General features: G+C 41.6%; 2 protein-coding genes and 1 long non-coding RNA gene across 10 annotated transcripts in view; 1 reads left to right on the top strand and 2 right to left on the bottom strand.

The window, feature by feature from the left end:
• Nucleotides 1-1850: 1850 nt before the first annotated feature.
• On the bottom strand, nucleotides 1851-23865 carry cep170ba (centrosomal protein 170Ba). 6 transcript variants are annotated; one of them, XM_028998232.1, is made up of 20 exons: nucleotides 23775-23865; nucleotides 23311-23659; nucleotides 22595-22733; nucleotides 20987-21076; nucleotides 19297-19375; nucleotides 17629-17687; nucleotides 17350-17488; nucleotides 13257-13382; nucleotides 12300-12782; nucleotides 11327-12141; nucleotides 10759-10932; nucleotides 10229-10361; nucleotides 8119-9741; nucleotides 7283-7496; nucleotides 5324-5456; nucleotides 4573-4707; nucleotides 4401-4489; nucleotides 4217-4310; nucleotides 4079-4130; nucleotides 1851-3684 (listed from the first exon to the last, which is right to left on the bottom strand). In XM_028998232.1, exons 3-20 carry the CDS (start codon nucleotides 22697-22699, stop codon nucleotides 3464-3466), a joined length of 4764 nt encoding a protein of 1587 aa, XP_028854065.1. In that variant the 5' UTR covers nucleotides 22700-22733; nucleotides 23311-23659; nucleotides 23775-23865; the 3' UTR covers nucleotides 1851-3463. The 6 variants fall into 6 exon arrangements, with proteins under 6 accessions (XP_028854065.1, XP_028854056.1, XP_028854073.1 ...); XM_028998223.1 differs by having other exon boundaries at nucleotides 23496-23659; XM_028998240.1 differs by having other exon boundaries at nucleotides 5336-5456; nucleotides 22595-23659.
• On the top strand, nucleotides 8230-10019 carry LOC114800654 (uncharacterized). The gene is made up of 2 exons (XR_003751420.1): nucleotides 8230-8630; nucleotides 9432-10019. It is a non-coding gene; the product is annotated as an uncharacterized LOC114800654 (long non-coding RNA).
• Nucleotides 23866-25415: 1550 nt separating the features above from the next.
• The window catches only part of akt1 (v-akt murine thymoma viral oncogene homolog 1), a 39309-nt gene continuing 37423 nt past the window's right edge, over nucleotides 25416-27301 (bottom strand). For all 3 annotated transcript variants that reach the window (XM_028998288.1, XM_028998279.1, XM_028998296.1), the window contains one exon: nucleotides 25416-26868. In XM_028998288.1, coding sequence (XP_028854121.1) covers nucleotides 26789-26868 — 80 coding nt within the window. In that variant the 3' untranslated portion in view covers nucleotides 25416-26788. The remainder of the gene's footprint in view (nucleotides 26869-27301) is intronic.

The raw sequence follows: 27301 nt of genomic DNA, 5'->3' as shown, positions 1-27301 counted from the left end.
AGCAGCAGCAGAATTTGTGACAACCAGTATTTGTGCCAGTATTCTCAAAACATTTGGCCATGACTGTAGAGACTGTAGAGTTGAAAGTCACCCTCATGTTTCATGAAGTTTGGATAGTAGTAATTTCATTTTGTGCTGGAGAAAGGACAGAATAATTAATGGTGTGCTCTAGTGAGCCGGTAATGGAGTAGATTGTGCGTTGGCAAGCTGTGCACAAATTTTGTTTTAAATCTATATTTCTTGCATGTTACACCTTAAAAAAAAGCTTCTAATTAATTCTATTAATTTTGAAGTGTACAATTTATTGTATCCCCACAAAAATTTGCATAATTACAAATGCACTGGAGGAAAGTAGCTATTGACTGCCCCAAAAGACGCTAATTGATGGCATTGCATCATTTGCATAATGTGCATGTCATTGTAATAAACACTGGGAGAGAGAAAAAGTGTTTAAAAACACCCTAGATACATTTAGAACTACAAAGGAACTTCCTTCTGTTGATTTTTGTTTTTTTTTTTATATCACAGTTCTAACCCTCCTCCTTTATCCAGGCTTGGGACCCAAAAGAGACACTACATTTTTTTTTGCTTAAGTGTACAGTAAACAAGAGAACATTTTTAACCATTACATTATTTTTGTATAAAATCTACATTAACAATCTAAATGGACCAAAAATGAACAATAGAAAAAAAACTGTCAATGGCAATGTCAGAAAATGATGCCCCTCCACATACACACAGGCTGTGCTGGCTACACACCACTTTCTGACATTGCTTTCATCTTCAGGTGCAAGATGGAGCTCAGCTGCTTTTAACTTGACAGGTAACCAAGTTATCCATCTGTTGGCCTTTGAGTACATCATCATTTATCAGTGGATTCAGTACACTGCATCTCATAGACTTGATCAGGCAAACCAATTTGTCATGTATGTGGTTCTACCCGCTCTCCCTCAAAATCCTTGCTGGCCAACTCTACCTCACCCAGCACAGACTTAAAAAAAAGGTCAGCTACAAGATGTTTTGAGGACCACTGTACATGGAGTATTAAACGAGTTGCTAGATGGGTCTAGAAACACACCTAACATAGCGACAAATTATTAAATTGGCAACGCTGGCAACAGGCAATGTTTTGTGGGGAAGGGGGGGGGGGGGGGGGGGCACAAATGGAGTTCAAAGTTAAAAAATGTGTGTGACTATCAGACCATGCTGATACACATCCCTTCATCTCACCACATGTTCAGACCTTGGCATCTTAATTCAATATTGCTGACTGATGAACATTTTTCTAAAATTCTCTCTGGAGAAATTACTTCATTTCTGGAACTTAACCAGACATCTGACATGTCTCCTTTAGTAGTGTGAGAATCAACAAAGCCCTATTTAAGAGGTTAAATTATATCATACAGTGCAGACCTCAGGAAGGCCCACACAGGACGTCTCCAGCAGTTGATACAAGAAATTAACAAATGTTTCCCATGATCATTCAGCTAAACAATGAACACTTACAAACAGAATTCAATTTTCTGTCCACGCAACATGCTGAATAGCTTATTAACCAGTCAATATCAAATACATGAACATGGGGCGAAAACCAGGAAACTTATTGCTCATCCGTTAGCCCGATGGCTTTGCTTTTCCAACAAATTCATCAAGGAATTGACTCCTATTTTGTCTGCATATGAGGGGTCTCTAAGTTGGTTCTTTGCCCCCGACTATGTGGGAGACAATTATAGCCCTTGTACTTAACAAGGACAAATCCCATTCAGAATGCAGTTTAAATCACCCAGTTTCTTTACTGACTGTGGACGTTCAAGTATGTCTAAAATAATTGCCCAATGGAAAAGGAAATGTCAAGTTATCAGACTGTTTTTATTAAGAATCGGCACTCACATTTTAATTGATTTCAAACACAAAGCAAAAGCAGAAAGGTGCTCACAAAAAAAAGATGTCCTTCAAATGGACCTAAATATTTCAGGGGTTTTAGGAAAAAAACAGACTAAAGGAGCATGATCATGAAGGGTCATGCAACATTCATTCATCAGTTATGATTATTAATGAATAAAATGACAAAGTACACTTAACACCCACTTTGTAATATTTATGGTCTCGGATTGAAGATATTTGTGTTTAAAGATTTCTTTTAACATTTAGCCCTATATTGAAAGACACATTCACTGACAGGCTCTGGTTTGTGTTTCTGATGACGTGTATACTGCTTACTCTCAAGGAATGGTGAACAAAACTGGGATATTTTGGAATGGCACAAAATAATAACAGAGCTTCAGAATAAACATCAAAAAACACACTGAGCATTTAAAGCAGTGGATCTCAACAGTTCATGGAAGCATACACTGCACAGAATCATTTAATTTAATTCATAACACATTTTCAAGATCAAGCTGTAAAACCCTAAAGGGAAACTGTACCCAATTAGTTTGGGCAATGCCATTAATATATATACTTGTCTGTATAGCTTACTTATTGACAACTTTCATTACAAAGTAATACAAAATTCTCTCCTGAGAGAATCAGGTGTAAATATTACAGACACCAATACTTCACTATGGCACTGTGTATATACTATCTATTGTATTTATAGATCTGAAAATAAATATTTGACACATTTAAACTTGGCAGGCTACTGGAGCAACACTCATAGCTAGCAGACCATATGGCTGGTGTCTAAAATACAGGTTAACTAAATCTTTGAAAAAAAAGTTTACTTTACTTTTACAGTAACGTCATGACTGACTGAAAACCTAAATTAACATGTAACTAAATACTTTTGTTTTCTGTCCAATAAGATCCACCAAAAGAGACAGTTTGCTTGGCCTTGGAAGTCTGGACCGAATGTATAAATCTTACGGTCAGACAAAATCTAGAACACACACTCACATGTTCCTGAAATGGTTTCAGTTCTGAAACTGGCAGGTACATAGTAATCAGTGCATGTGATTTAAAGACAGATTGTCATTGCATGAATTTACAGATTGTCCTTTCATAATCAGGCCATATTTTAACAGAATGCCTCTTGTCTGGCAGTAGACTGTGATGGCAATACATACATTTACATCACAAAATTTACAGTAGTGTCCTATTATTGCTGAGCACTGCCAGAAACTAAAACAACTTCCTGTTTTAGAAATGAAAATATCCCCAAAGTGCAAGTTCTTTCTTTCTCCAATTCAGGCTTACTTATTTTATTAGAACACTCCCAAATATTATTTATCTATTATTATACTCTTCATAAATATTAAAATAAACTAATTTGGTCCAATGAGAGAATACAACTGAACAATTTGAAATAAAGCATTTCAATACAGTCTCCTCAACAATTATCTTGCCACTTAGTACCACTTACGTGTGTCTGGGGCAGTGAAAAAAAATGAGTGCAAATTCAGCCCTAAACCCATCTGAGAGTTTAGTTCAACTCAGCAGTAGGCAAGGGCAAGTGCAAATCTGCTCAGACCACAGAAAACTCTCCATCTGAGGCCAATCCATGCCGCCTGCTGCCACCGCTGGGCTTCGCTGAGGGTCCACCCCCTCCACCCCGAAGGGATGAAAGTGGCTTCCAGTCCTTCAGGAATCTCCTACCGCTTTTCAGTCCAGACAGAGATGAGGCAGGCGCATGCACTGGTTTACTGGGCACTGGCTTCTCACAGGGCTCGATGATGCTGTTGATGACTGAAAAGTAGAAAATGGGCCAGTTGAAAAAAATATATATAAATAAATAAAATATTTCGTGCTGCATAAATTGTGACTGGACTTCTAATAAAATAGAAAGGATTCTATGGCATCCTTAGCATAGCTGCAATGACAAACATTATACATATACACCAGCTTCTCATTTTTTTCACCTTATGCAGTTGAGACTTTTTAAAAATGTACCTTCCACAATGAGAGCTGGGGTATGAACATGCGAATATGGATAAAATAATTCTGATAATGCCATATGAGCAGGCAATGGTTTCAACCATTTCCAAACTTACACAGGGTCACAGAGTAGCACCATAGGACTCAAACATGCATGGGGATGATTTAGGGATAAAGGCACATAAATAAGTTCTGACTCACTGACCTTCCAGCTGTCTCTGAACCCTTCGGAGCTCTCTATAAATGGATGTGATTTCCTGTGGAAGAATATCACACACATACAAAACTATGGGAAAAGATCGCTGGCAACACAAACACTAACTGAATTAAAAACAAAACAAACTTTGTTTGAGGTTTTCGGTGCAGGAATGTCATTTTCAGCATTGGCCTTTGCCTCAGCCTCTTCCCACACCTCTGCCTTATTGTGGAAAAGAACCCTAACAAAAAAAAAGTGAAACTGGTCAATATAAGAGGTTATGGCTGCATACAAACATACTAAGGAAATGGGGAAAAGGGCGTGGACTCACTTTATTTTCTCTGTTAGCATTTCAGTGTTCTCCCGGATGGCAAAAGACAGTTGAGACACTGGATTCAACATCTGATTGTCTACATTGAACTATAAAGGAGCAGACCAACACACCGTTTTAAAAAAATGCATCAAATCAGAGACTAGGACTAGCAAGGACTACATAACCAAACCTCTTCTAGGTTGCAGACTTGTGACTTTGTGTGTGTATCTTGGGCACATAAGGTCTGGTTGGGGTCCCTAATTGCAGTGGAGTTCAGTGGAAATTTCTGGAAGCTCTGACTTGCCTCTGGAATGTGATTATGCAACTGTGGAAAATAAACCAGACTGAGTTAAGAGTCTCTTGATTTTAGGAATATCTTTTCGTGACACTGATGAATAGTTATAATCTATAGCAGCAAATTGAGAAATAAATACAATCACTTATAAATAAATACAATCAAGCACATGAGCCATAAAATAGTTCTCCATAAATAGTTTAAAGGACTGCACTGAAGAGCTCAGAGAATTTCTCATCACAAGATGCTATCTTTGCAAAGTTTGGCGAATTTCTAGTATGTTTGCAGTTTCTATTATTAAGTTTATTTGATTGTTGCTCTATGGAGTGACATCAGATGCTGAAGGTAAATTTAGACAGTTCTTCCACCTCAGAAGTTTATAATAATTTACATAATTTTACACTGACCTCAAGCCCAATGAACTTCACTGGGCTCAGCTGGAACACAGTTCAATCAAGAAATTTGCACAAAATGTCAGTGGCTGACCTCACTTACACATCTATATTTCTAAAATCAAAAGGAAAGCCTTCCAAGAAGACTGGAAGATGATTATGCTTGGATATTAAGCCAGCACAATGGGTATGATTTTACATAAAGTAATGTCTGTACAATATTCTATACACATTTAGTCATTCTACTAGCGTACATCTTGTGTTACCTCCTCCTTTACTGTTCTCATGGAGTCTGATGTAACCGTGTTCTGAGGATCTGTATCTCCAGCCACATCATGGATTTCTCTGGCCAATATCGCTAGGTCTTTAGCCAGGTCCTGACTCAGCCTAGCAGGAAGAAGGGATATTTTATATTTTATGCACAATGTACAGTAGTGGCCAAAAGTTTTGAGAATGAAACAAATACTGGTTTTACATTTACAGCATTAATCAGACACCATTATCCAGAGCAACTTACAATCAGTAGTTACAGGTACAGTCCCCCCCCGGAGCAATTTAGGGTTAAGTGTCTTGCTCAGGGACACAATGGTAGTACGTGGGATTTGAACCTGGGTCTTCTGGTTTATAGGCGAGTGTGTTACGCACTAGGCTACTACCACCCCACAAAGTTTGCTGCTTCAGTGTTTTTACATGGTTTTGTCAGCTGTGGTATACTGAAGTATAATTACAAGTTTCAAAGGCTTTTATTCACAATTACATCAAGTTTATGCAAAGAATCCGTATTTGCAGTGTTGGCCCCTTGTATTCAAAGACCTCTGCAATTCACCCTGACATGATGTCAATTAACTTCTGGGCCAAATCCTGACTGATGGTGACCCATTCCTTCATAATCAGTGCTTGGAGTTTGTCAGTCCTGAAGAGGCGGGTGGACAAACAAAAACCCACAAATTCTGACAACATGTTCTCAATTGGATAAAGGTCAAGGGAGATTCCTGGCCATGGACCCAAAATGTAATACAAGTGAATAAATAAGGCCATCCTCCAAACGTCTTCACCTCACTGTGTATGCAGATGCACTCACACCTGATTGCTGCCATTCATGAGCAAACTCTGCACTGGTAGCACCCCGATCCCACAGCCGAATCATCTTTAGGAGATGGTCCTGACACTTGCTGGACTTTCTTGGGCACCCTGAAGCCGTCTTCACAACGCTTGAAGTTTTTGATGATCTGATAAATGGTTGATTTAGTAGCAACAATATCCTTGCCTGTGAAGCCCTTTTTATGAAACACAATGATGCCTGCACGCGTTTCCTTGCAAGATGATTTAAGGCATCATCCTCCTCTTTAAAGCATCTAGTCTGCTATTCTAACTCAATCAGCACGACAGAATGATCTCCAGCCTTGTGCTCGTCAACACTCTCACTTGTGTTAACAAGGGGATCACTGAAAGGATCTCAGCAGTCCTTTGTGGCAGGACTGAAATGCAGTGAAAATTGATTCATTTTCAGGGCTAAGAGGGACTTTGCAATTCACCTGATCACTCTTCTTAACTTTCTGGAATATATGCAAAATAATATAATAAAAAAAAGCTGTAAACTTTGTGAAAACCAGTATTAGAGTCACTCAAATCTTTTAGCCACAACAGCAGAGCTGTAAAATATCATGTACTACACCATGTTGAATAATGTGCATTGAATAATGTTATCACAGAATGATGGCCACAGAAATTCAAAGGTCTCTTAATATCTCATAAGATGTATGTATGAACAGAACAATGTAAAAACCAGTGAACGAGGATCAAAATCAAACCAACAGATTACAATAACCCTGAACAGGTCTGTGTAAACAAAGAGTAACTCTTACTCTTATGGGGAAATATAACTTTCCAATTACTCCAATAAAAGATTCAGAAACTCTTTTCTTGTACAAAAGAAGTTTCACTTCACTTTTTTGATTATAACAAATATATAAAGGGACTTTCTTATCACAGCTGGGAGGTAAACACAGTCAGTGAGCTCATTTAAAGTCTGCTAGTGTTATATGCTATAATAACCCTCAATATTCTTGTTCATCTCACTTATATTAAATCAGACCTAGAAAAATACGTGATTACATTCCCATTCAAAATCTCAGTGCCAGAGATGGCTGATGTATAATGTTGACCTTTGTTTGATTGGGTTCCTTTATGGTTCATTGTTTTGTAGACCATACCTGGCAATCTCTGCACTATGGGTGGTCCAGTTCTGGAAGGCATCCCCATCATGGCCCTCCTCTTGAACCCTGGGTGTAGGCCGGGCCAGCACAGGAGTCTGCGAGGTTCCTGGGTTATGGGAGCGTTTGGGTTTAGGCGTACTACTGTGGCTAGGTTCGTACTCCTCCTCCGAGGTGGAGGTGTAATCTGAACCCTTCTGATGCCTTCTGGAGCCTTCAGGCCCAGTGAATTGGTTTGAAGGGGCATTTCAGGGGTACAAAGATCATGGGAATACAGTGGAGAAAAAAAAAAAGAAAAAAGAGCGAGAAGGAAACAAAGAGAGTCAATGAGGGAAAACCAGGTCACCATGTCCCAGACATAAGACAAAAAAAAAATCCTAAAATGCTCAGGCAAATGAAATCAAGTTACTATAGCAAATGAAACTACTGACATGAACACTCTTGCCAATAAAAGCAGCTGTGAAATAACTGCCCAACAAAAGGGTCAGCAGAAACCAAAGGAACCAAAACAGACCCATTTTAGAAGAAAACAATGTAGATAAAAAGTGTGAACATTTGATTAGATTGTGAGTAATATAGTGCTAATGTGAGTTCACCCATTTTTTAAATAACATTTCTGTTAGTCAGGACATTAGCTTTTCCTTCAAACCAATCCCTTTAACTTTTCAGAAAACATCAAATAGATCTACAATTACAAGCAATATATATATTTTTTTACTGTTTCAGTTTAAATAAAATAAAAAAAAAAAACGAATGGCAAAATAATCAACATATTGAAACATGGCAACATGGTAGCTAAGCTCCAGGTTTGCCACAAAGTAGCTGTTGTTACTCACTGGCTGTACTGCTGGCATACTTTGCACTGCTGGAACGTCCTCGGATGATTGGTTGTTTGCCTGTGGTCCCTGATGTTTTCCGAGCCACACCCTTTGGGTCAGGCACAGAGGCCTTGCGTACAGAGCTGCTGAGCTCTGAGCTGCGATTGGAGAATCCTGTTCGTGTGGAGGGGGATTCCGTATCGCTGGGTGTGTTGAAGGATCCGGTCCTTTTCCTGGGCTGAGCTAAGATGTCAAGGCGGGACAGCTTTCTGCTTTCCAGTGTAGGCCGTGATCCCTGCGCACTACCCTCAGAGTTCTGTGACGTCCGGTCAACCTCAGCACCCTCGTTGTCAGAAGCCTCTCCGAGCCGGGCACGGCGGAGAACAGAAGTTCGGGTTGGGCGAGGAGCAGTGAGGGAGTTGGAGCGGGCCAGGGCCTGAGCGACTGAATTCCTTCCGGACTTGCCTGAGTCTTCTTTCTGCGAAGGAACTACGCACTTCCTGCGAGTGCTGGAGTACTCCTGGTCTGAGGTAACAGAGTCGGGCCACTGGCGCTGGTTGTAATCACTGTTGTCGTTAAAACCATGTTTAGCAAAACTACGTGGCACTGTGGGTTTTCGGCCAAGATCGGACACTTTGCCGCCTGAATCTGTGGGCCGCCGATTCTCCTGTGTGGAGTGCTGACTGTGCTGATCCAGATCCTGCCGTCCAAGGGATAACCTTTCCTTCTGATGCCCAGAGGTGAGTGCAGGGTTCTTGGAGGTAGCGTTGGGCATGTTCCTGCTGCTGCGCTGGCTGATCGTGCTGGAGGTGTCCACATCTGATTCTCCAGAGAAAGAATCGTCCAGGGCACTGCTGACCTGCTGTTGATTCTGGAGTTTTGCCTCAAGTACAGCCAATACGTCTTCTGTGTCCTTGAGATAACCCTGAGTGTCCTGTTTGCAGACACCTCTGAAGGCATCTGCAGGATCCCGAGCACTAGAAGGGGGTTCATTGGAGATATTAGGTAGTTGAGCTGTGTGATAGTCACTGGTGGTCCGGAAAGTTGTAAAGCTCTCCTGCCTCATTAGTGGAGGGGAGTCCTCGTTACTCTGCAAGACATCTAGGTTAGGATCAGAGGCATTGGGCTTCAAAGTTTTATTGCTATACTGCCTGGTCACAGTGGCTGATGAAAACTTGGCATGAATTTCTTGAAAAGCTTGGTTAGGTTTGGACTCACTTTCCTCAACTTTAACATAAATTGAGGTAGCTGTGTTTGAGATGTCCCTTGTTTTGGATCTGTTATCGGACCAACTATTCTCACATGCCTTTAATCCAGGATCTTTTTTCCAGGTCTTGCTCGGCTCTAGAACTGAGCCATCATCCGATTTGCTGGCATCACTCAAGCTGTCCGGCTCCAGGTCATCCCCGACACGCAACTTATGGACATCACTCTGCTGCCGAGGGCTTTTTGACCTCCTGCCCCTAACCTCATAGGTTGCATAGGGGTTAGATTGGATTTGGATGCTAGGTGGTGGACAGTCAGTTTGCTCCTGTGAGGGTAATTGAGGGAGCACACGCCTTGCGCGTGAACTCAGAGGACTGCTCTCTGATTCAGTTTCAAAGGTTCGGTTCAGCATGGCCTGATGGATTATTCTGCCTCCTATTCAGCCAAACAAAACTAAAGGTTAAATACGATCACTGAAGTTGTACTCCTAAACAATTCACGTCTTATTGTTTGTAATTCATGTGTGATTCACTATCATAATTTGGCAATCAGCTAGTTTTGTTTTGTTTTGTTTAATTTTAGATTGACATGGACCAATTGAATATTGCTTAATTATAATTGCAGCCAGCCAAAATGGTTTAACAATTTTTACACAGCTGCCTTGCAAGAACTGTAACTCTTAAAAAAAAAAAAAAAAAAAAAAAAAAAAAAAAGGTTATTTGAATAGCAAATAGACTATCCCAGACTTGAGAAAACCCTTTGGAATGGAAGGGTGAAATGTTGTAAAGGAACAAAAATAGTCCAGTTGCTATTAGAATAAAAGTTTTTTTTTTTTTTTTGAGAAAATCTCATCATATTAGTTATCATTCACGTAAGTTATAAGAACTACTACAATCCAAATGAGAACACAAGCACACCCTACCAGAGAGCTCCAACTGTGCTGGGATGTTGAAGAGGCCAGAGACTGGGCCTGACTCTGAATAGCCATCTGCCAGACTTGCCCAGCGAGAGACCCAACGCTGGCCCCCAGGGTCCATCAAGCTCCCCGACGAGCCCTAAAGAGAGACAAGGGAAGAAGAATTAATTTCAGACATTGCAAGCTAACAAGACATTTGTTTGTCTGAAATTGATTAGCTGATTTGTTAATTGATATATTGTTAAAGCCAATAATACTTGCTCATTAGATAACAGTTCCGCATCCACTCCAAGATGTAAAGACCCATCACCAGGAATACAATGTACACCACAAATGTAATGAGCACAGGAACACAATGAAAGAATGGAAAACAAATCACCAACAGGCAAATAAGGCTTAACCCCGCCCACACCACAGGAACGACTGATTGGTTGAGTGAGTGATTGATATGACTTGATTGGCAAATGAAATTAATCTGATTGAACTTGCCCACCCAGGTGGTCATAACTTAATTTAATTTTTTATTTTTTTTTTACCTGTGGGACCAAAGGTGATTCACTAAGGTCTGGTGGATAAGGCCCCTGCACCGAGGCAGAACTACTCTCACTTAGGTGAAGTGTACCCTGGCCCTGCCTGCCGTTAGTGCTATCAGTCATATAGACTGGCCCTGGAGTCATGCTCTTGTGTCCTGCCACGTCAACCCCAAACACCTGTTAGGAACAAAGCAGGGGTCAGATAGCAGACAGTCAAGACCGGCAAGCCTGTGGTGAGGGTAGGGGCCACTTTTGTGATTCTCTATACAGATTTTCATAGTATACAGAAAATTGAATATTGAGTAACCCATTCCATTTGGTGGAATATCTTGCATAAAACAAGACAGAATATTGTTTGGGTATGAGTTGTATATTATTTGCTGGGTATAGAACTAAAGACAAATAGAACATAGAGGTCTGTATTTCCCCCATTCTCACAAGTCTGCTGTGCCACTAACAAGATTAATGGTCTCCAAAAATAACCATGATCTGTTTGGCCTTAGCTTTACCCAAAAGAGAGCTGGTCAAATCAATGAAATTATTTCTTCATCCATGATGCAGTGATCCATACCTGATCGATCATATTACGTGCTTCCACCACCTCTTTGTCCTGGCAGTCAGCCTCAATGGTATAGGTGCCTGCATCACTCAAGCTATCATCTTCTTCACTCCTGGGGCCCCTGGTGGGTTTGTCTTCTGTACCTGTCCTAGAAGGAATAGGGAGCTCAGTGGACACTGTACGGACAGAGGAGCCCTGCAGGGCTGGTGTAACTGGAGCTGTTATGGCGGTGGAAGAGGAGGTGGCAGATTTTTTAGAATGTTTGAGGAGTTCAGCTGCAAAGTCCTGTGCCAGTTTAGTACGCCGCCCCACACTTCCAAATGATCGAATGTTTGTGCCAGATGCTGAATGAGAAGAGAAGCTGGAGGAACTGAGGCGAATGTCGCTCTTTTCCCGTCGTAGTGAACTGGCTCTCTGTGGCCCAGGCGAGTCTTTGAGGGGTATGGTAAACTGTTGAGTTGGGGGATTTGAGTTTGGAATGGGGCTAGGTCGGTCAGGCAGTACAGCATTTTGTTTCTTCTCCAGACGATTCCTGAGGCCGGAATTGGACTCACTTGGACTCAATTTGTTGGTGAAAGAATGAGAGCGCTTCTTCTGATCAAAAAATTCAATGACAAACGCTTGCTGTGGTTCTGGTTTCCCCTGACTCTGTGGTGGAGACGGCGAGGTTGAGAGGGTAGCCTTTTCATCAGGAGCAGTCAGAGGTTGCTGTTGCTGGGAATGGAAAGGTCTCTGAGGGTTTCCTAGAAGCTTAGACTGCAATCCCTGCTTCTCCATTAGAACAGGTTCCTCTGAGTCACTCTGTGTGCCATCTTCATGATAGTGATCTGGAAGACAATAATATTAGCAGTCAAATCTCTCAGTGTATCAAAGCATAAATGAACAGGATACATTGGAGCAGTAGATTCAACAAATATATTACATATTTATATTACATACATTACAAGTACAAAGTAATGTCTGCTGTGTGTGCGCAACCACTCACCTGCGAGAGCCTTGTTGTTAATGGGCAGATCACTCTTGGTGCTGTACAGGTCATCTGGCCTGAACTTGTTTCTCATAATGCAAGAGTCACTCTGCACCAACCAATCAGCCACCTTGCTCTCAACAGACATCTCCTCAGTGGGTGTGGTTGCTGCTTCATTGCCAGGCTGTTTACGCTGCCGGAAGGAGAATTTGGTCACATGATCTTTGATCTTAATCTTCCCGGGAGTGCAGTCGTCAAATTCAATGGTGAAGGATGCATGGCTCTGCACCACAGGAGGTGTGGGTGTGGCCGGAATGTCTAGATCTTTTGTGGGTGCTTCATGTGCTTGCAGTTCAGCCGTTTTGGGTCTGGAATAGAACTCTTTGGTAGGGATCTCAAAGTAACTGGGATCCCTGCGGTAGGAGTAGATGGACTTTTCCTGATCCACTGTGATGGGGGCACTGGCACAAAGCTTCTTCTTAGTGCCTTCCTTAGGATCCACTGTAGTAAAGAAATGAGATTACCTGGGATTAAAACAAGATAATCTCACAGCCACAATGTGAGAGGCAGATAAGACAGACTGGCAACACAGGGGAATGATTCAACATACAGGTGCAAACTGTATTGCAAAGAGAAAAAGAATCAGTTATGCAGTCACAGTCTATTAGTTCTACCTATCTGGACAAAATTCTTCAGTGGGAAGCATTGAGGGCCAATGAGGAGGAGGACCTACCTTTTCCATTTCACTTTATTCACTAATCCACCACAAAAACTGTGGTACACTGTGTACACACTATGTACTACAACTGTTACACAGTCAAACTGTTATATAAAAATACAAAGACTCTAAATTAGGTATTTTGCAGAGACTGTGCCATGTTACTTGTTATATGTACCTTTAGGCCTTGGTGATATCAAGTTGCATCAATAAATCAATGAATATTTTTGTGTGTTGTGGTCTGTAGTAATTCAGACCTGAGTGACTGCAGTCTGGTGGCTTTGTATCAGTCTGCTGCTGGTCGTTGTGCTCATCCTCATCCTCACCCCACCATGATGGCTGCCCATAGAGAGGGGTGGGCCTGGAAGGTGGAGTCTCTGAGGCTACAGGAAGAAAAAAAAAGCATTACATACTACACATCTATTGAACCCCTCCTGAATTAGAGAAGTTATGATACTAAATGATACTAAAAAAAAAAACCTCAGAACTATTAAAATGTACCAATACTTGACAAGAAACTGGACCAGGCAGCACTGATGTGTGAAACTGGGCTGCATGCACTGAATTCAATGTTTTCAAGCAGACATCAAGACTAATCCTGGTACACAGTGATAGGTTGCTTTTAATCCTAATCTTGCACTGTGACAAGAGGAAAAAAATGTTAAACAGCTGCTGCATGTGTGTGGGCTCAGAAATAAATCCATGGTTTAAATGGCAAGAGAGAAGACAGAGGTTCCTGGACTGGAACATCAACTGTCACAAAGTCCCTGTCCCCGCTCAAGATTCATCTGAGACATGCAGGACAAAATCCAAAAACAAGTCTGCTCATTTTAATGGCAGCGGCCTGTTAATCCCAGTGCGAGTGCAAGAGACAGGGAGAGGGGAACAGGCACATTTTGACCACATACAGAGTAAAATCAAAGCAACAGAACCCCGGCTGCCTGTTGCCACAGCGATGAAATGACATCAACAAAGAGGCCAAGCAGCACAGCATGCGCGCCACTAATTCTGCAGTCCTCTGGACTTAAGTCACTGTTCTAAAGATACAAACCCTCCACTCGGAAAAAAACAAAAGCTTCTTACATTGTAGTGTACAGAGATTTTAGTGAGAAAGAAGGGAAAAACCACCACCCACAGAACTACAGGATATTTCTTAACACTGGAACATACACATTGTTATACAGGCCCTGGGGACAGGCAGGGGGTACACATGGACTATGGCAAAGGTCCGGGACAGCTGTGACAATGTCATGGGGTCACTTAAAAGACTTTCTTAAAGAGTGCTGAGCCAGCCCGATGCTAATGAGGCAGAAGAGAGGGTTCCCAGAGGAAAGGGAATAATCCCAGTGAGGAACATGGAGGTGAACCCTTCTCCACTCCTTACCCAATACATGAATTAACAAAGCTTGAGAGAACCAACAAAAACAAGACAGGAAGAGCTGTTAAACAGCCATTCATTGAGTTGTTATTTTATAACTAAGAGTTATTTTACAAAATCATTGTTATTAATATAATACAGGGAGTGCAGAATAATTAGGCAAGTTGTATTTTTGAGGAATAATTTTATTATTGAACAACAACCATGTTCTCAATGAACCCAAAAAAACTCATTAATATCAAAGCTGAATGTTTTTGGAAGTAGTTTTTAGTTTGTTTTTATTTTTAGCTATTTTAGGGGGATGTGTGTGTGCAGGTGACTATTACTGTGCATAATTATTAGGCAACTTAACAAAAAACAAATATATACCCATTTCAATTATTTATTTTTACCAGTGAAACCAATATAACATCTCCACATTCACAAATATACATTTCTGACATTCAAAAACAAAACAAAAACAAATCAGTGACCAATATAGCCACCTTTCTTTGCAAGGACACTCAAAAGCCTGCCATCCATGGATTCTGTCAGTGTTTTGATCTGTTCACCATCAGCATTGCGTGCAGCAGCAACCACAGCCTCCCAGACACTGTTCAGAGAGGTGTACTGTTTTCCCTCCTTGTAAATCTTACATTTGATGATGGACCACAGGTTCTCAATGGGGTTCAGATCAGGTGAACAAGGAGGCCATGTCATTAGTTTTTCTTCTTTTATACCCTTTCTTGCCAGCCACGCTGTGGAGTACTTGGACGCGTGTGATGGAGCGTTGTCCTGCATGAAAATCATGTTTTTCTTGAAGGATGCAGACTTCTTCCTGTACCACTGCTTGAAGAAGGTGTCTTCCAGAAACTGGCAGTATGACTGGGAGTTGAGCTTGACTCCATCCTCAACCCGAAAAGGCCCCACAAGCTCATCTTTGATGATACCATCCCAAACCAGTACTCCACCTCCACCTTGCTGGCGTCTGAGTCGGACTGGAGCTCTCTGCCCTTTACAAATCCAGCCACGGGCCCATCCATCTGGCCCATCAAGACTCACTCTCATTTCATAAACCTTAGAAAAATCAGTCTTGAGATATTTCTTGGCCCAGTCTTGACGTTTCAGCTTGTGTGTCTTGTTCAGTGGTGGTCGTCTTTCAGCCTTTCTTACCTTGGCCATGTCTCTGAGTATTGCACACCTTGTGCTTTTGGGCACTCCAGTGATGTTGCAGCTCTGAAATATGGCCAAACTGGTGGCAAGTGGCATCTTGGCAGCTGCACGCTTGACTTTTCTCAGTTCATGGGCAGTTATTTTGCGCCTCGGTTTTTCCACACGCTTCTTGCGACCCTGTTGACTATTTTGAAAGAAACGCTTGATTGTTCGATGATCACGCTTCAGAAGCTTTGCAATTTTAAGAGTGCTGCATCCCTCTGCAAGATTTCTCAGTATTTTTGACTTTTCTGAGCCTGTCAAGTCCTTCTTTTGACCCATTTTGCCAAAGGAAAGGAAGTTGCCTAATAATCATGCACACCTGATATAGGGTGTTGATGTCATTTGACCACACCCCTTCTCATTACAGAGATGCACATCACCTAATATGCTTAATTGGTAGTAGGCTTTCGAGCCTATACAGCTTGGAGTAAGACAACATGCATGAAGAGGATGATGTGGACAAAATACTCATTTGCCTAATAATTCTGCACTCCCTGTACATGTTTAGACATTACCAAGAGCCATGCTGCACAGACAGTTAACAAATCAAGCATTTAAAGAGACAAAAGTTAAAAGTAAAATGCTTTAAGACCTGTGGGTACTAAAAGTGGGCATCAATTATGTGAAGGGGGAAATGGGCTCCGCCAATTAAGAGTACAAGGCACCAATGCCTCAAGATCATTGAAATTTTCATCACCAGCAGATGAATGAATGAATGCAAGCTATTCAGTACAAGTAATCAAGCTTTTTTGCAGGCTCACCCTGGAGTCAGTCACAGTGAAATCCACTATTTTACAAAACTGCTGATGATATTTCTTCATATAATTATACAGAAAAGGTGTATGAGCTTTAATACTATAGCCTCAGAAATAAGGACATGTATTAGAAACATTGGTGGGCAGTGGTGACTGGGGCAGTGGTGGCCTAGAGGTTAAGGAACCGGACCCATAATCAGAAGGTTTCCTGTTCGAATCCCGATCCGCCAAGGTGCCACTGAGGTGCCATGGAACAAAGTAGAGTCCCCACACACTGCTTCCAGGGCGCCTTTCAAGGCAACCCACAGCCCCATTAATGATGATGGGTTAAAAGCAGAGGACACATGTGTTGTTCTCTGTCACTTCACTTTAACATAAAAATGTTATAGAACAGGGCATCAAGCCTAGTCTTGCAAATCAGAACACACCATCTACACCAAACATGTCAAGTCCTGCTAGAGGATTACAGTCACTGGTTGAACCATGACTCCACAGGAGGATTCACAAATCCTGGCAGGCCACCCATGCCTGCACACAGACCACCATTGGAGGCTTGATCACATGATGTTACAATGTTTTCATGCACCAGATAGGAGCCTGTGTAATTATTGGGGCTTTGAGCATATAATTCGGTTATGCACTCAGTAATCCAACTTGATACCTGTATTCCTGATGTGCTCTCACCCTGACCACTAGGTAATGCAAATACAAAAATAATTTAGACTGAACCAAAAAGAATTGCAGTCATTGCAGCCTTTGCAGTCATTAATGCAACATAGGAATTTCAGTGGGTAAATATGGAATGTTTAAAAAGAAAAAAAAAAAACAATTTGCAAGTTATTCACAGTTCATTCATTTTGTGGTTGCGACCACAAAATATGCAAATGATGCCTGAGCTATTGACCTTGGGTGGGGTGGGGGTTGTGGTGTCTCTTGAACAAAAGAAATAGGGCAATCACTGCAAAGTCCATGCTTTTACATGCCTGATTTGTACAAAGAATATGACACTGCAAGGTCATGTACCTGTCTTGGTGCTGCGCTCGGTATTGTCCATTTTGGTATGGGTGGAGTCGGAGTGCTTGTTATTCTCCTCTGTCTGCTCATGTTTCCTAACTTCTGTAGCCTCCAGGTCCATCTGCAGCTGACTAGTGTATTTCTCATGCTGGAAGAGAAAAGGAATTGCAGATAGTTAACCAACAAAACACACACACTTACAGGACTTGGACTTGTAAACCCCTCCACATGAACACAACACACACCACTCAAACATAACACAACTTGCAGAACTATTGACCACATTACCTTCAGAGCTTCCTCTGGGACTCTGTGCTGGCTCCTCTCCAGGATATAAACATGAGAATGTGGCACAGTTAAGGAACTCAAAACTTCTCAAAGACTGAATTCCTAATGAATTACCATAATGGTCATAAGCAAATTATAGATCACATTTCAATTGTTGTATACAGTTAAGATATAATTCATTATGGTAATATTTCAATGGCCTTCCCAATAACACAGGAATGCCTTGAGGCAGCTATGCACAACAGTTTATCATTACGTCCTGCAGGTGAATACCTGGCTTGAACTTTAGATTGATTGATTGTTGGGGTACAATCAATAAATTTGACTCACTGTGCACTGTGACTCACTGTGCACTGTTCCCTCTGACAGCCTGTTTTCACCTGTTAATCTCATACAATCCTGAGCATCCCAGGACATGATCACTTGATTGTAACATGAAAGCACATTGTAAGTCGCTCTGGATAAGGGCGTCTGCCAAATGCCTTAAATGTAAATGTTGATTCATAAACATGCAATGGGTCAATCACGTGAATTTACACGTAAAGTAACTACAAAACAACCAAAAAATAAACCGGAAGATACAGGTAAATTCTACAGCTTTTTCTTTAACAATGATTACAACTGAATTTTTTTTTAGACAGCAACCAGTTCACACCTGGTCACAGACCAAAGACACAGTGGTAGCAGACAAAGAAGACGAAGAGAACAATTCCATTCACCCCCTACATGTTACCGTTGGTATTTTCAATGTGACAGGAGGTTAGCAATGATCTCAGTGCAGCTTCATTGTTTCTGGCATAACGGAGGGCAAACTTGACGCCATTGTAAGTCACTGTCACCAGCCGTATTACAAGACAGTCTATTGGTAGATGGTGAACATCTCAGATTAATGCAGGAGCTAACGTCTTGACATACACCAAACAATAAATCTGCTGACTTTCATTTATCAATCAAAACACTGACATCAACCATTAATGAGTCATTGTAAAATATTTCATTTATATTCAGGAATCTCAATATGTGCTGATTAAAATCTCTCTTCCATCCTGATAATGGCACAATCAAACTGCACTGCGCAGATTCTATTTCAGTATTTCAGAAATTTCTCATGAATTAAATGTTGCTGGTAATTTACTGTGGTCTGGATGAATCTTGACAATAACTGAATAGTGCAGTCAAGCTTGAAAATAAATCAACCCAAACCACTACCTGATCACTGTAAAAGATTATGGATGTGTTCCACAAAACAATGTTTCAGTAAGCATAATTAATACAGTTTGGTAGAAAATTTCCGGAACAGCAGATTATAAGCACTCCTAATATCTGGTTTTAACTATCTAGCTAAATGAGAAATATAATTTTGTGAAATATGCATCAGAAATTCTCTAATTAGTCCTATTGCTCACATTTTTAACTAAGAATTCACTTAAATAGTCTTATTGTGATGACTATTTTTATTAGTCTTATTTTACATATGCAGAAATGGCACCAGAAACAGAAGTCCATTTAAAAAATAAATAAGAGGATTTCCTGCACATTCTTTCTCCTTGGGTTACATGAGATTTGCAGAAGAATGTGAGGCTTAATCTGAAACTCCTGACTACAATAGACACATGCATTAACATTCCAATGGCAAAAACTATGCATTGCATTGCGTGAAAAAGATATCATAACCGAAGCGTATAACATCCGAGAGCTTGAGAGTGATGTACGTCTGGTCCGGGATTCGGAGATCATTCACAAATGTCTGTGGAGGGAGAAGGGAACACAGACATCACAGTTTAAAATCTAGGTTCATGTATCAGATAAAAAAAAAAACTGGTCCTTACCCGGTTGTTAAATTATATTAATTTGGACCTCAGAAGTATAAAAACATATAAATAGAAACACACACACACACAAAAAATATTCAAAACAAAGCCCTGTATGAAATACACTCCATGATTCAAAAGGTTGTAGCTCACATTTTATATTGCCTTATTCCTTTTCAAGAGAGAAGAGGCTTTCTTGTGGTAAACCTTACAATCCATACATGCTTAGTCATTTTCCAAATGGATCCTTCAGAGTCTGAGAGAGATCTTTGCATGTTGATGAACAGCAAGAATAGCTTTTTGAAGGTCATCGCAGAAATCTTTCCTCCTTTGCATTGTGTCAACACACACCTATATGCTCCAGACCAGCAAACTGCCAAAACTGCTGAGTTTACAGAGCTGGTCACAGTTGCTGTGTATTTACATTCTTCAAGGCCATGAAAGCAGCCAGGATGTCAACAGTTTTTCCTTCATTTGTGCTTTGCTTTTGTCTACTGTGGAATCTGTTGTGTTTTTTTAGTACATTTAAAGTTTGATTTAAGTCATTTTAGAACCTGGTATGGACCAGACAATGTCCTGACATGCAAAAATTGAATTAGAGAGTGGAGTGGACTTTCGTTTTCCATTTTACATCTGCTTGTAACATGCTCCTAGGCTCTGTCCCTGCAGTGAGTCTGGGTCATCTGAGGCAGGCAGGACCTGGCTTCACTCCCACTACAACGGCTGTAACAGGATTGGGAATTAGGGTTATGTAACTGGCATTATGCGGTTGGTGCATAGAGTGATTGGTAATGCCAGAAAATGCTGCCCTGAGCCATGCTGGTGAGCCTGGCTGCAGTTATATCTAATATGATATGCATAAAGCAAATTATAATTCAACTGTGGTTCTAAGATGGGAAAATAACTAAAATGGGACTAACTTGATGTCCAAACCAAGAGAGAGAGGGAGTCACTGAAAGAAAAAGACAAGGCAGCAGAAATTGCCCGGTCGTGTCAGCCTAGCTCTGCAAACACACCTCTTTTTGTGACATGGGGGGCCCTATATGCTGGTATGAAACCAGGACCATGCTCACCCAGTTCTGGGCTCAATGGGGACCTCTCAACACAGAGGTCACTAAAAGCATGATCTTTCAGCTATGTTGATTAGACAAAATTTGTTCATTTGAAACCCCCATCTGACACCGCCAAGCAGATCCACAGGATAAAAAAACTTGAGCATGGGCTCATGCATGCTTACTATACCAAAAGTGAGACATCTGTGTCTCACAAGCAACTCAACATTATAGTACGTAGATCTGCAAATATCCCTATTTAGCTGGGAAAGCCTTGATCCCCGAGCTTTTAATTCTACCATGAAAAGAAGCAGCCAGCCAACTGCACGTGCCGGAACAGTCATCAAGTCCAAAATCCAATTGGAAGCCAGGTCTTGCCTCCACCTCAGCTCTTTAGAATGACTAAGGGCATGTGTGCATGAAGTAGTGATTACTCTGACAAGGAGTATAAATACTAAACAGAGCAGATAAAGCCGGCGGATCCCGTTATCTCACCCCATTGAGGCTGCCCAGGTCCTTCACCAGGTGATCGTTGGTGGCTGGGTCGTAGTTGATGACAGCGTGCTGCTTGTCTACACTGCGTGACTGGGGCACAGGCAGAGAAACAATCTTTCAGCAACCTAGCAACCATCCGCTAAGGGCTACAGATATGTGATATCCAGCAGCAAAACCAGTTCTATGAGTCATTAAACACAACTGAATAGGTACTGAAATGGGGTGAGGGCAGGAAGCCTGACATGTTAAGAACGTTTCAGTCCCTTTTAATGCCTTTACCTTAATGACATCTGGAGGCCACTATATAAACACATCATCGTTCAGATAGGCCTGAAAGGAATTGTGTGACTCACATGCACAAAACTTTACAAATGGTCAATGTGGTTATTAAATGCATACTTTGTATTTGACGCACATAATATCTAGAGAATACATAGAACTGTAGGCTTTTGTTTTATAAGTATTAAAAGGCACAGACAAATTCACGCTTCAAACTCAAGGCTTTTTACCCCCACAAAGACCCCTGGCCACTGAGTTCAGAACAAGCTGCGATTCATTCCGCTCATTAGCCACATCCCGGACCATCAAAGCCAGTCCTCATTTGGACGCCCATCAGCCCAGGCATTTTCATGGGATCTGTCACATCAGATCCAAAACCACCAGTCAGTTCCAGAGCTGCCTTTGCCCTTATCAGTACTGAACACAGAGCAGACAGGGAACTGATTCATTCTAAGCCGGTCCTGATGGCAAGAATGGGGGCAGGGTATTGTTGATCGGCTTCATTTACACACAAGCAAACAATGATGACTGATGATGTAACGAACGAACTCTGATGGCTGTGGCCGGACTAGATGTCCAAAGTGAGCTGCACGTGAATAATTTTCCCTACCCCTCTCTACTGGTTAATTATTATAATTTTATCATCAGCGTACACAGGCGATTTTCATTCTTATCACAACGACGCGCATGACCTCTGGCATCAAACAAGAGGATCTATTTATACTAAAGACGCATGGCCTACTTGCATATGATGAAAAATGCTGAGCGTGCAGGTCGACTTGTGCGCTCGCTGGAGACAGCCTAGGTTAATAATCTGTGTCAAAAACAAACAAGCCCAACAGTGCGCAGATGCAGCGTCCTCTACAGCCACGGCTTCCTTACATCAACAGTGAGGGTGGCGGTGAATGAGCACATGGAACAATGCTGCAGTGGGCCAAAAAAGGAAGCAGTGGCATTCCCAGACAAAAAAAAAAAGGGGAGGGATTTTTAGGACTAGTCGGTTCTCCTCATTCAGGACAAGAGGAATGTTTGAATTCTGAGGGCTAACCGCTGTGGTGTAAATTGGAGACAACAGGCTGAAAAAAAAAAATGAGTAAAGGCTTCACTGCAGAAGCCTAATGGTACAGTCACTGGCAATCAACAACCAGAAATTCTGCTGAATGAAATGGCAGTTTTTGTTTTTCTACAAGAAACTCAAAGTGCACATGTGTGCACTTCGCTTCTTTATCACACTCACACACTGGCATCAAGCACGCAGCCACACCCAGGGGCCAGAGCACTGCTCGGCAAAACACCTTAAAATGTCAACGTCCGGTCAAACGCACTCACCTGCAGCATGAGTTCGCAGTCCTCCCTGCCAACAAAGATCATCTCCCGTGGCAGACGGTGGCGTGTGCCCGAGCTGCTGACCAGGAACCATGACGTCACGCTCATTTTCTCAAGCCTCTCTCAGAGCCCCTGTGGCATCCTGCAAAAATGTGAGATGCTACATTGCCTTCCTCTGGGTGGCAAGAACAGAATTGAAGATCAGGGGTGGTGTGGTTGCCCCGTGGAGGTGCAGAGGAGAGACACGGCACCCTGTCTGCCTGGGGTCCAACTGCTGCCCGACCAGAACCCAAGTTCACAGTCACCCAGCCAGCGAGTTAATCCGCCCTGAGCCACACGTGGGTCACGTGACATGGACGTAGAGCACGCGTTTGCGTTAATATACGCGTCTTCTACAATGTACGGTGTTTAATACACGAAATGAATTGTTTTGGACACTTCGGGGATGAACATATTGACATTCGAATCAGAGATTTCAGGTCAGGGGTTTAAATGCGCCTCAAACAAAACACGAAAAACTACATTACCCACTTTTGACAGTAATTCGCGCAGTTCAACGACTTCCCGTAGGAACCAGCAATACAACGTTCCCACAACGTTACCACAACATCCGTCAATGCTTAGGCCGAACTTTTCACATCGCGACACTGTCAATGGTGAAGTAACGAAACACTACAGTTACCGTAACTCTAAGCTAAGCGGCTAGCGAACAAACTCACAGGCAGCCCACAAGGTGACAAAAGTTACAGTCCTCTTCTAGAAGTGCATTTCAGACCGAAAACGAGCCCACAGACCAGACGCGACAGCGCTGAAGGGGATGAAGTTTTCCTTCCCCGGCTTCCTGCTGCTGACAGTATATACGGGACGGGCCAGCCATGCGAGAGTGAAGACAGAGCGGCTGTACCCCGTGTCCTGGATCCGTTTCGGGTGTAGACTGGGAAACTGGAAACTCTCCGCCACTCTCGTCTCGGCGTGGTAAAAGTCGCCCGCTCTCCTACTGAACTCGGTACCGGGAAACACGTCCTCCGGCCGCCTGTCCAGGTGAGAGCCTCCCCCTCTGGATTTAATCTGCAGGTTTGTGAAGTTCCGGGGTGTTAACTACTCCTGCATCTTTTTCCGTTTTATATTGATACAACTCAGCAAGCATTTTTTGACCTGATAGTTTTTTTCGGTGCGGACTGACCTGTTTGCTTCAACGATATTTGGGTTGGGTGGTAGGGAATTCTCATGAAGTGGCAGAAAATGTCAGAACACCTGACGCCCAGTAAAACCTGCCGCACCTGCCGGGAACCGGAAGTGTGAGTCACGCGAGACGTCCATGGAAACACACAGACACGCACAAACTTAAAAATATATTTCTAAAACAAATCTCAGAAATAACAAGTCAGTGTGTATGTACTTATTTTATTTATCTACTTCATATTACATTAAGAAACATAACGCATATAGTTGTTGATTTATCTCTATGCCATTTCTCAAACCTTTTTTTCTAGTGATTGAGCATGGCAATGTTAGTGTGACACATTCATTCATAATGACGCCCTACAGGAATGTATCTGTGCACCAAACATCCAAGTACAACCTTTACACTACTTTACACTAGATGGGGCACTTCACCATATTCTCCTGACTTCCAAAATTCTGAAAACACATGTTGTAGCATTGCATATTTAATTATTAAAAATGATTTTATTTATGGATGTGAATCACACAAAATAATGAGAGATAGAAAACCCTCTTCAGAGATAGAAATGACATCCTCAAAACAACAACCTGACAAGTTTGTGACCTTCCAGACAGGCTGATGCCTGAGATCAATGCCCTGCTGGGAAGGAAAAAAATGAAACCTGTCATCCCAGTCAATTATGACCTCCAGTTCCTGTTCCCAACCATCACCTCCTCCACCCGAAACCTCTGACCCACACCCATCTGCTTCTGTATTTCAACCCATACTTTTTCCCCCATTCACAACAATCTTGTTCTCAATCTGTACTCTTCTGAGTAAAGAACCCGTCCTGAGGCAGGCTTTTGTTTGGACACAAAAAGCAAACAGTCACGTCTTGATGATTTCACAATGTTAACCGAACCAAATTCCCAAGACAAAAGGCCTGTTCTGAGTGGAGCAGAAAAAATTGTACAGCCGCAGCCTCTCTCGTCAAATGGAAGTTTCTCCTACGCCCTCAAGCGTTTGAATACATTATCTCTGTACTACCCAGGAGGTCCAGGAGCTCGGCCTTGTCTCTGCAGGCAGGTGAGTAGTAGTTGCTTGCTGAGCTCGGGGCAGTGTAAGGTGAACCCCTCACTGGGTAAACCATTGTTCATGTGGCTGAGCACAGCTGGCTGTCAACATCTGCTGCTGACACTACACTGTGTGAGCTAGTCTGAAGGGGACCGGCCTCATGCTGCTAGACAACGCAGAACATCTACAACCTGATGACCACAACATTTACGACATAAAAAAAAAAAAAAAATGCTTTTGGCTCCCTAAAAATGTGGGCAATTCACAGGGCTTTGTTAAAATGTGATGCTGTGTAAGATTTTCGTGATAAGCATTAATGGCTACCTTTGTACAAAAGGATGGGATATTATTGAGGTTTTCCCTGTGTGTGTTACTGCGATTTCACACATATTCGGCCCACCACACAAATACATCCACTGACCACTTATAAAGAGCAACTCAACATAGAAGGTAGGGAAAGTGTTTCTAATAAAATGAGTGAGTGAAAGTAACGTAACGCAGATGATTGCAAAAGAATTCTGGAAACAATATTGCAGTAGCGGTACATTTATGAAAATTTTGTAAACAAAAGACAGCAGTTTTTTTTTTTTCCAAAAACGTTTTATTCAATCAGTTCTAAGAAAAACATTCTAAAAACAGTTCAACAGTGTGTACAAGTTTCATTATTTATTTACTAACGCTGGTGTGTTCAGTCTTAGGATTGGGAATGTGCAGAAGGGGGGGAAAATTATAAGAAAAATAAAGAAAACATCTCCCTGTTTTATTTAAGGTGGCAGCATAAGTGAGCATATGCATATGTGACTATCAGAACTAAAATAGTTACAAAGAAAAAAAGCCATTACATTCAATAGAATATGCTGAAGTTATGTATCGTAATTGACAGTAATAATCTGAACACTGATCAGAGTATTGTTTAAAAATGTAAAAAAAAATTGAAAAGGAACATGGTGGACAGTTGAAACGATGGGTTTTCTTTGCATCTTAATTGTTTAAAAAAAAAAAAAAAAAAAACATATTTACACCTTGTTTCAGCTGACAGTTTCAATTGCCTTCAACGACAATGCGTAAAAAGTAAAGACAAGTGTACAAAAAAATCAACGTTCAGAGGCCATTGTCACACCCTGTCCCATGCACTGCTGGTCTATATAAATAATACAAACTGAACCGGGTGTAGAATGATGCTGCTTCTCCACTAGAGAGAGGCAAGTTGACTAAATATGAACAGTCCCTCGAACCCAGCTTCTGTGTTTACATGTGTGAAATAATGGCAACCTCACTGAGGTTGTGGTGAGAGCACTGAGAGCCAGACGCCCAATGCAGGAAAAACCTGAAAAGAGAAATAAAAGGACATACTGAAGCTAAAAAGAAAAGTACCTGACCAGCCAGAGTGTTTGTTGTAGAACCAGGAGTAAATCTCACTAATAATGTGTGGCTGAAATGACCATGTACTTCATGTACTTTTTTGTAAGCATAAACGCATGCATATATTTTTGAGGGTCAAACTCATTGACTTTAAATTGACTTAAATTTTAAATTCCAACAGTAGCGGTATGCTAGGAGACTTAACTGGTATACCCTGAGACAGAAGAACTGGGCTACTGCAGTAGCACTGATTTAGATCTGGATTAGAAAACACTACGATTGTCTGACTATGGCAGTTTACATGTTGGAAATACAGCGTACTGTAACCAGTCTCCCTCTTCACCAGGCCGGAAAAGAGAAAAAAAAAAAGACATTTTAGAAAAGGCCACTGAAATAACTATCAATCAAAGCCTTGTTTGTTTTTTCCATTTCTAAATAATGTATTTTCATTCAGCCACAGCAGGAAATGTGTGTAGTACAACAGAAACAAAGACTGGTAAAGGAAGAAAAGGCAAAGGACTGATGGCAGGTAAGCCGCAGTTTCAAAAAGCAGTCTGTAGGGAAATGCTGAGACCAGAGGAATGTTGAGATGCTTTCTAAGCTGTTCCACTCGCTGAGTAGGAGAACTGAGGGAAATGAGGTCTCCTTTCGCTGTCAAAGGACTCCATGTTTTCATCTGAATGAAAAATGACAAAGGCAACAAGATAAAATCGACCAGTTAGAAATAAACAAACACACACTGCTGTAACAACTGGTAGGGTTTGTACAGATTTTTTGTAAAAGAATTTCCATGACTTTTCAATTACTCGAAGGCAACATTTCATGTTTGGAGAAATTTCTGTGCAAATTTGAAAGAAAAAAAATCACAATGACAGATTTACCAAAATGTTGTTCAACTTAATCTATGACAACCCTGATCTATGTAAATAGTTGAGTGTTGCATGTTGAGATGTGTGTTACATCGGGGCAAAACACAATTAAGTGTAGGTGGGTCGTTAGGCAGCGTCTCCATTGTGCGGTGCCAGAGAATAAGAGCTCTTCTTCTAGCCAGAATGAGCGGCAAGCATTTCTTCCAAGTTTAGTGAAAGCTCGCTATGTTATTCAAATTT

The sequence above is a fragment of the Denticeps clupeoides genome, chromosome 1 (assembly GCF_900700375.1).
Source record: "Denticeps clupeoides chromosome 1, fDenClu1.1, whole genome shotgun sequence".
Lineage (NCBI taxonomy): Eukaryota > Metazoa > Chordata > Actinopteri > Clupeiformes > Denticipitidae > Denticeps > Denticeps clupeoides.
Note: the sequence above shows the minus strand (reverse complement) of the source record. Positions and strands in the feature narration are given on the sequence as shown.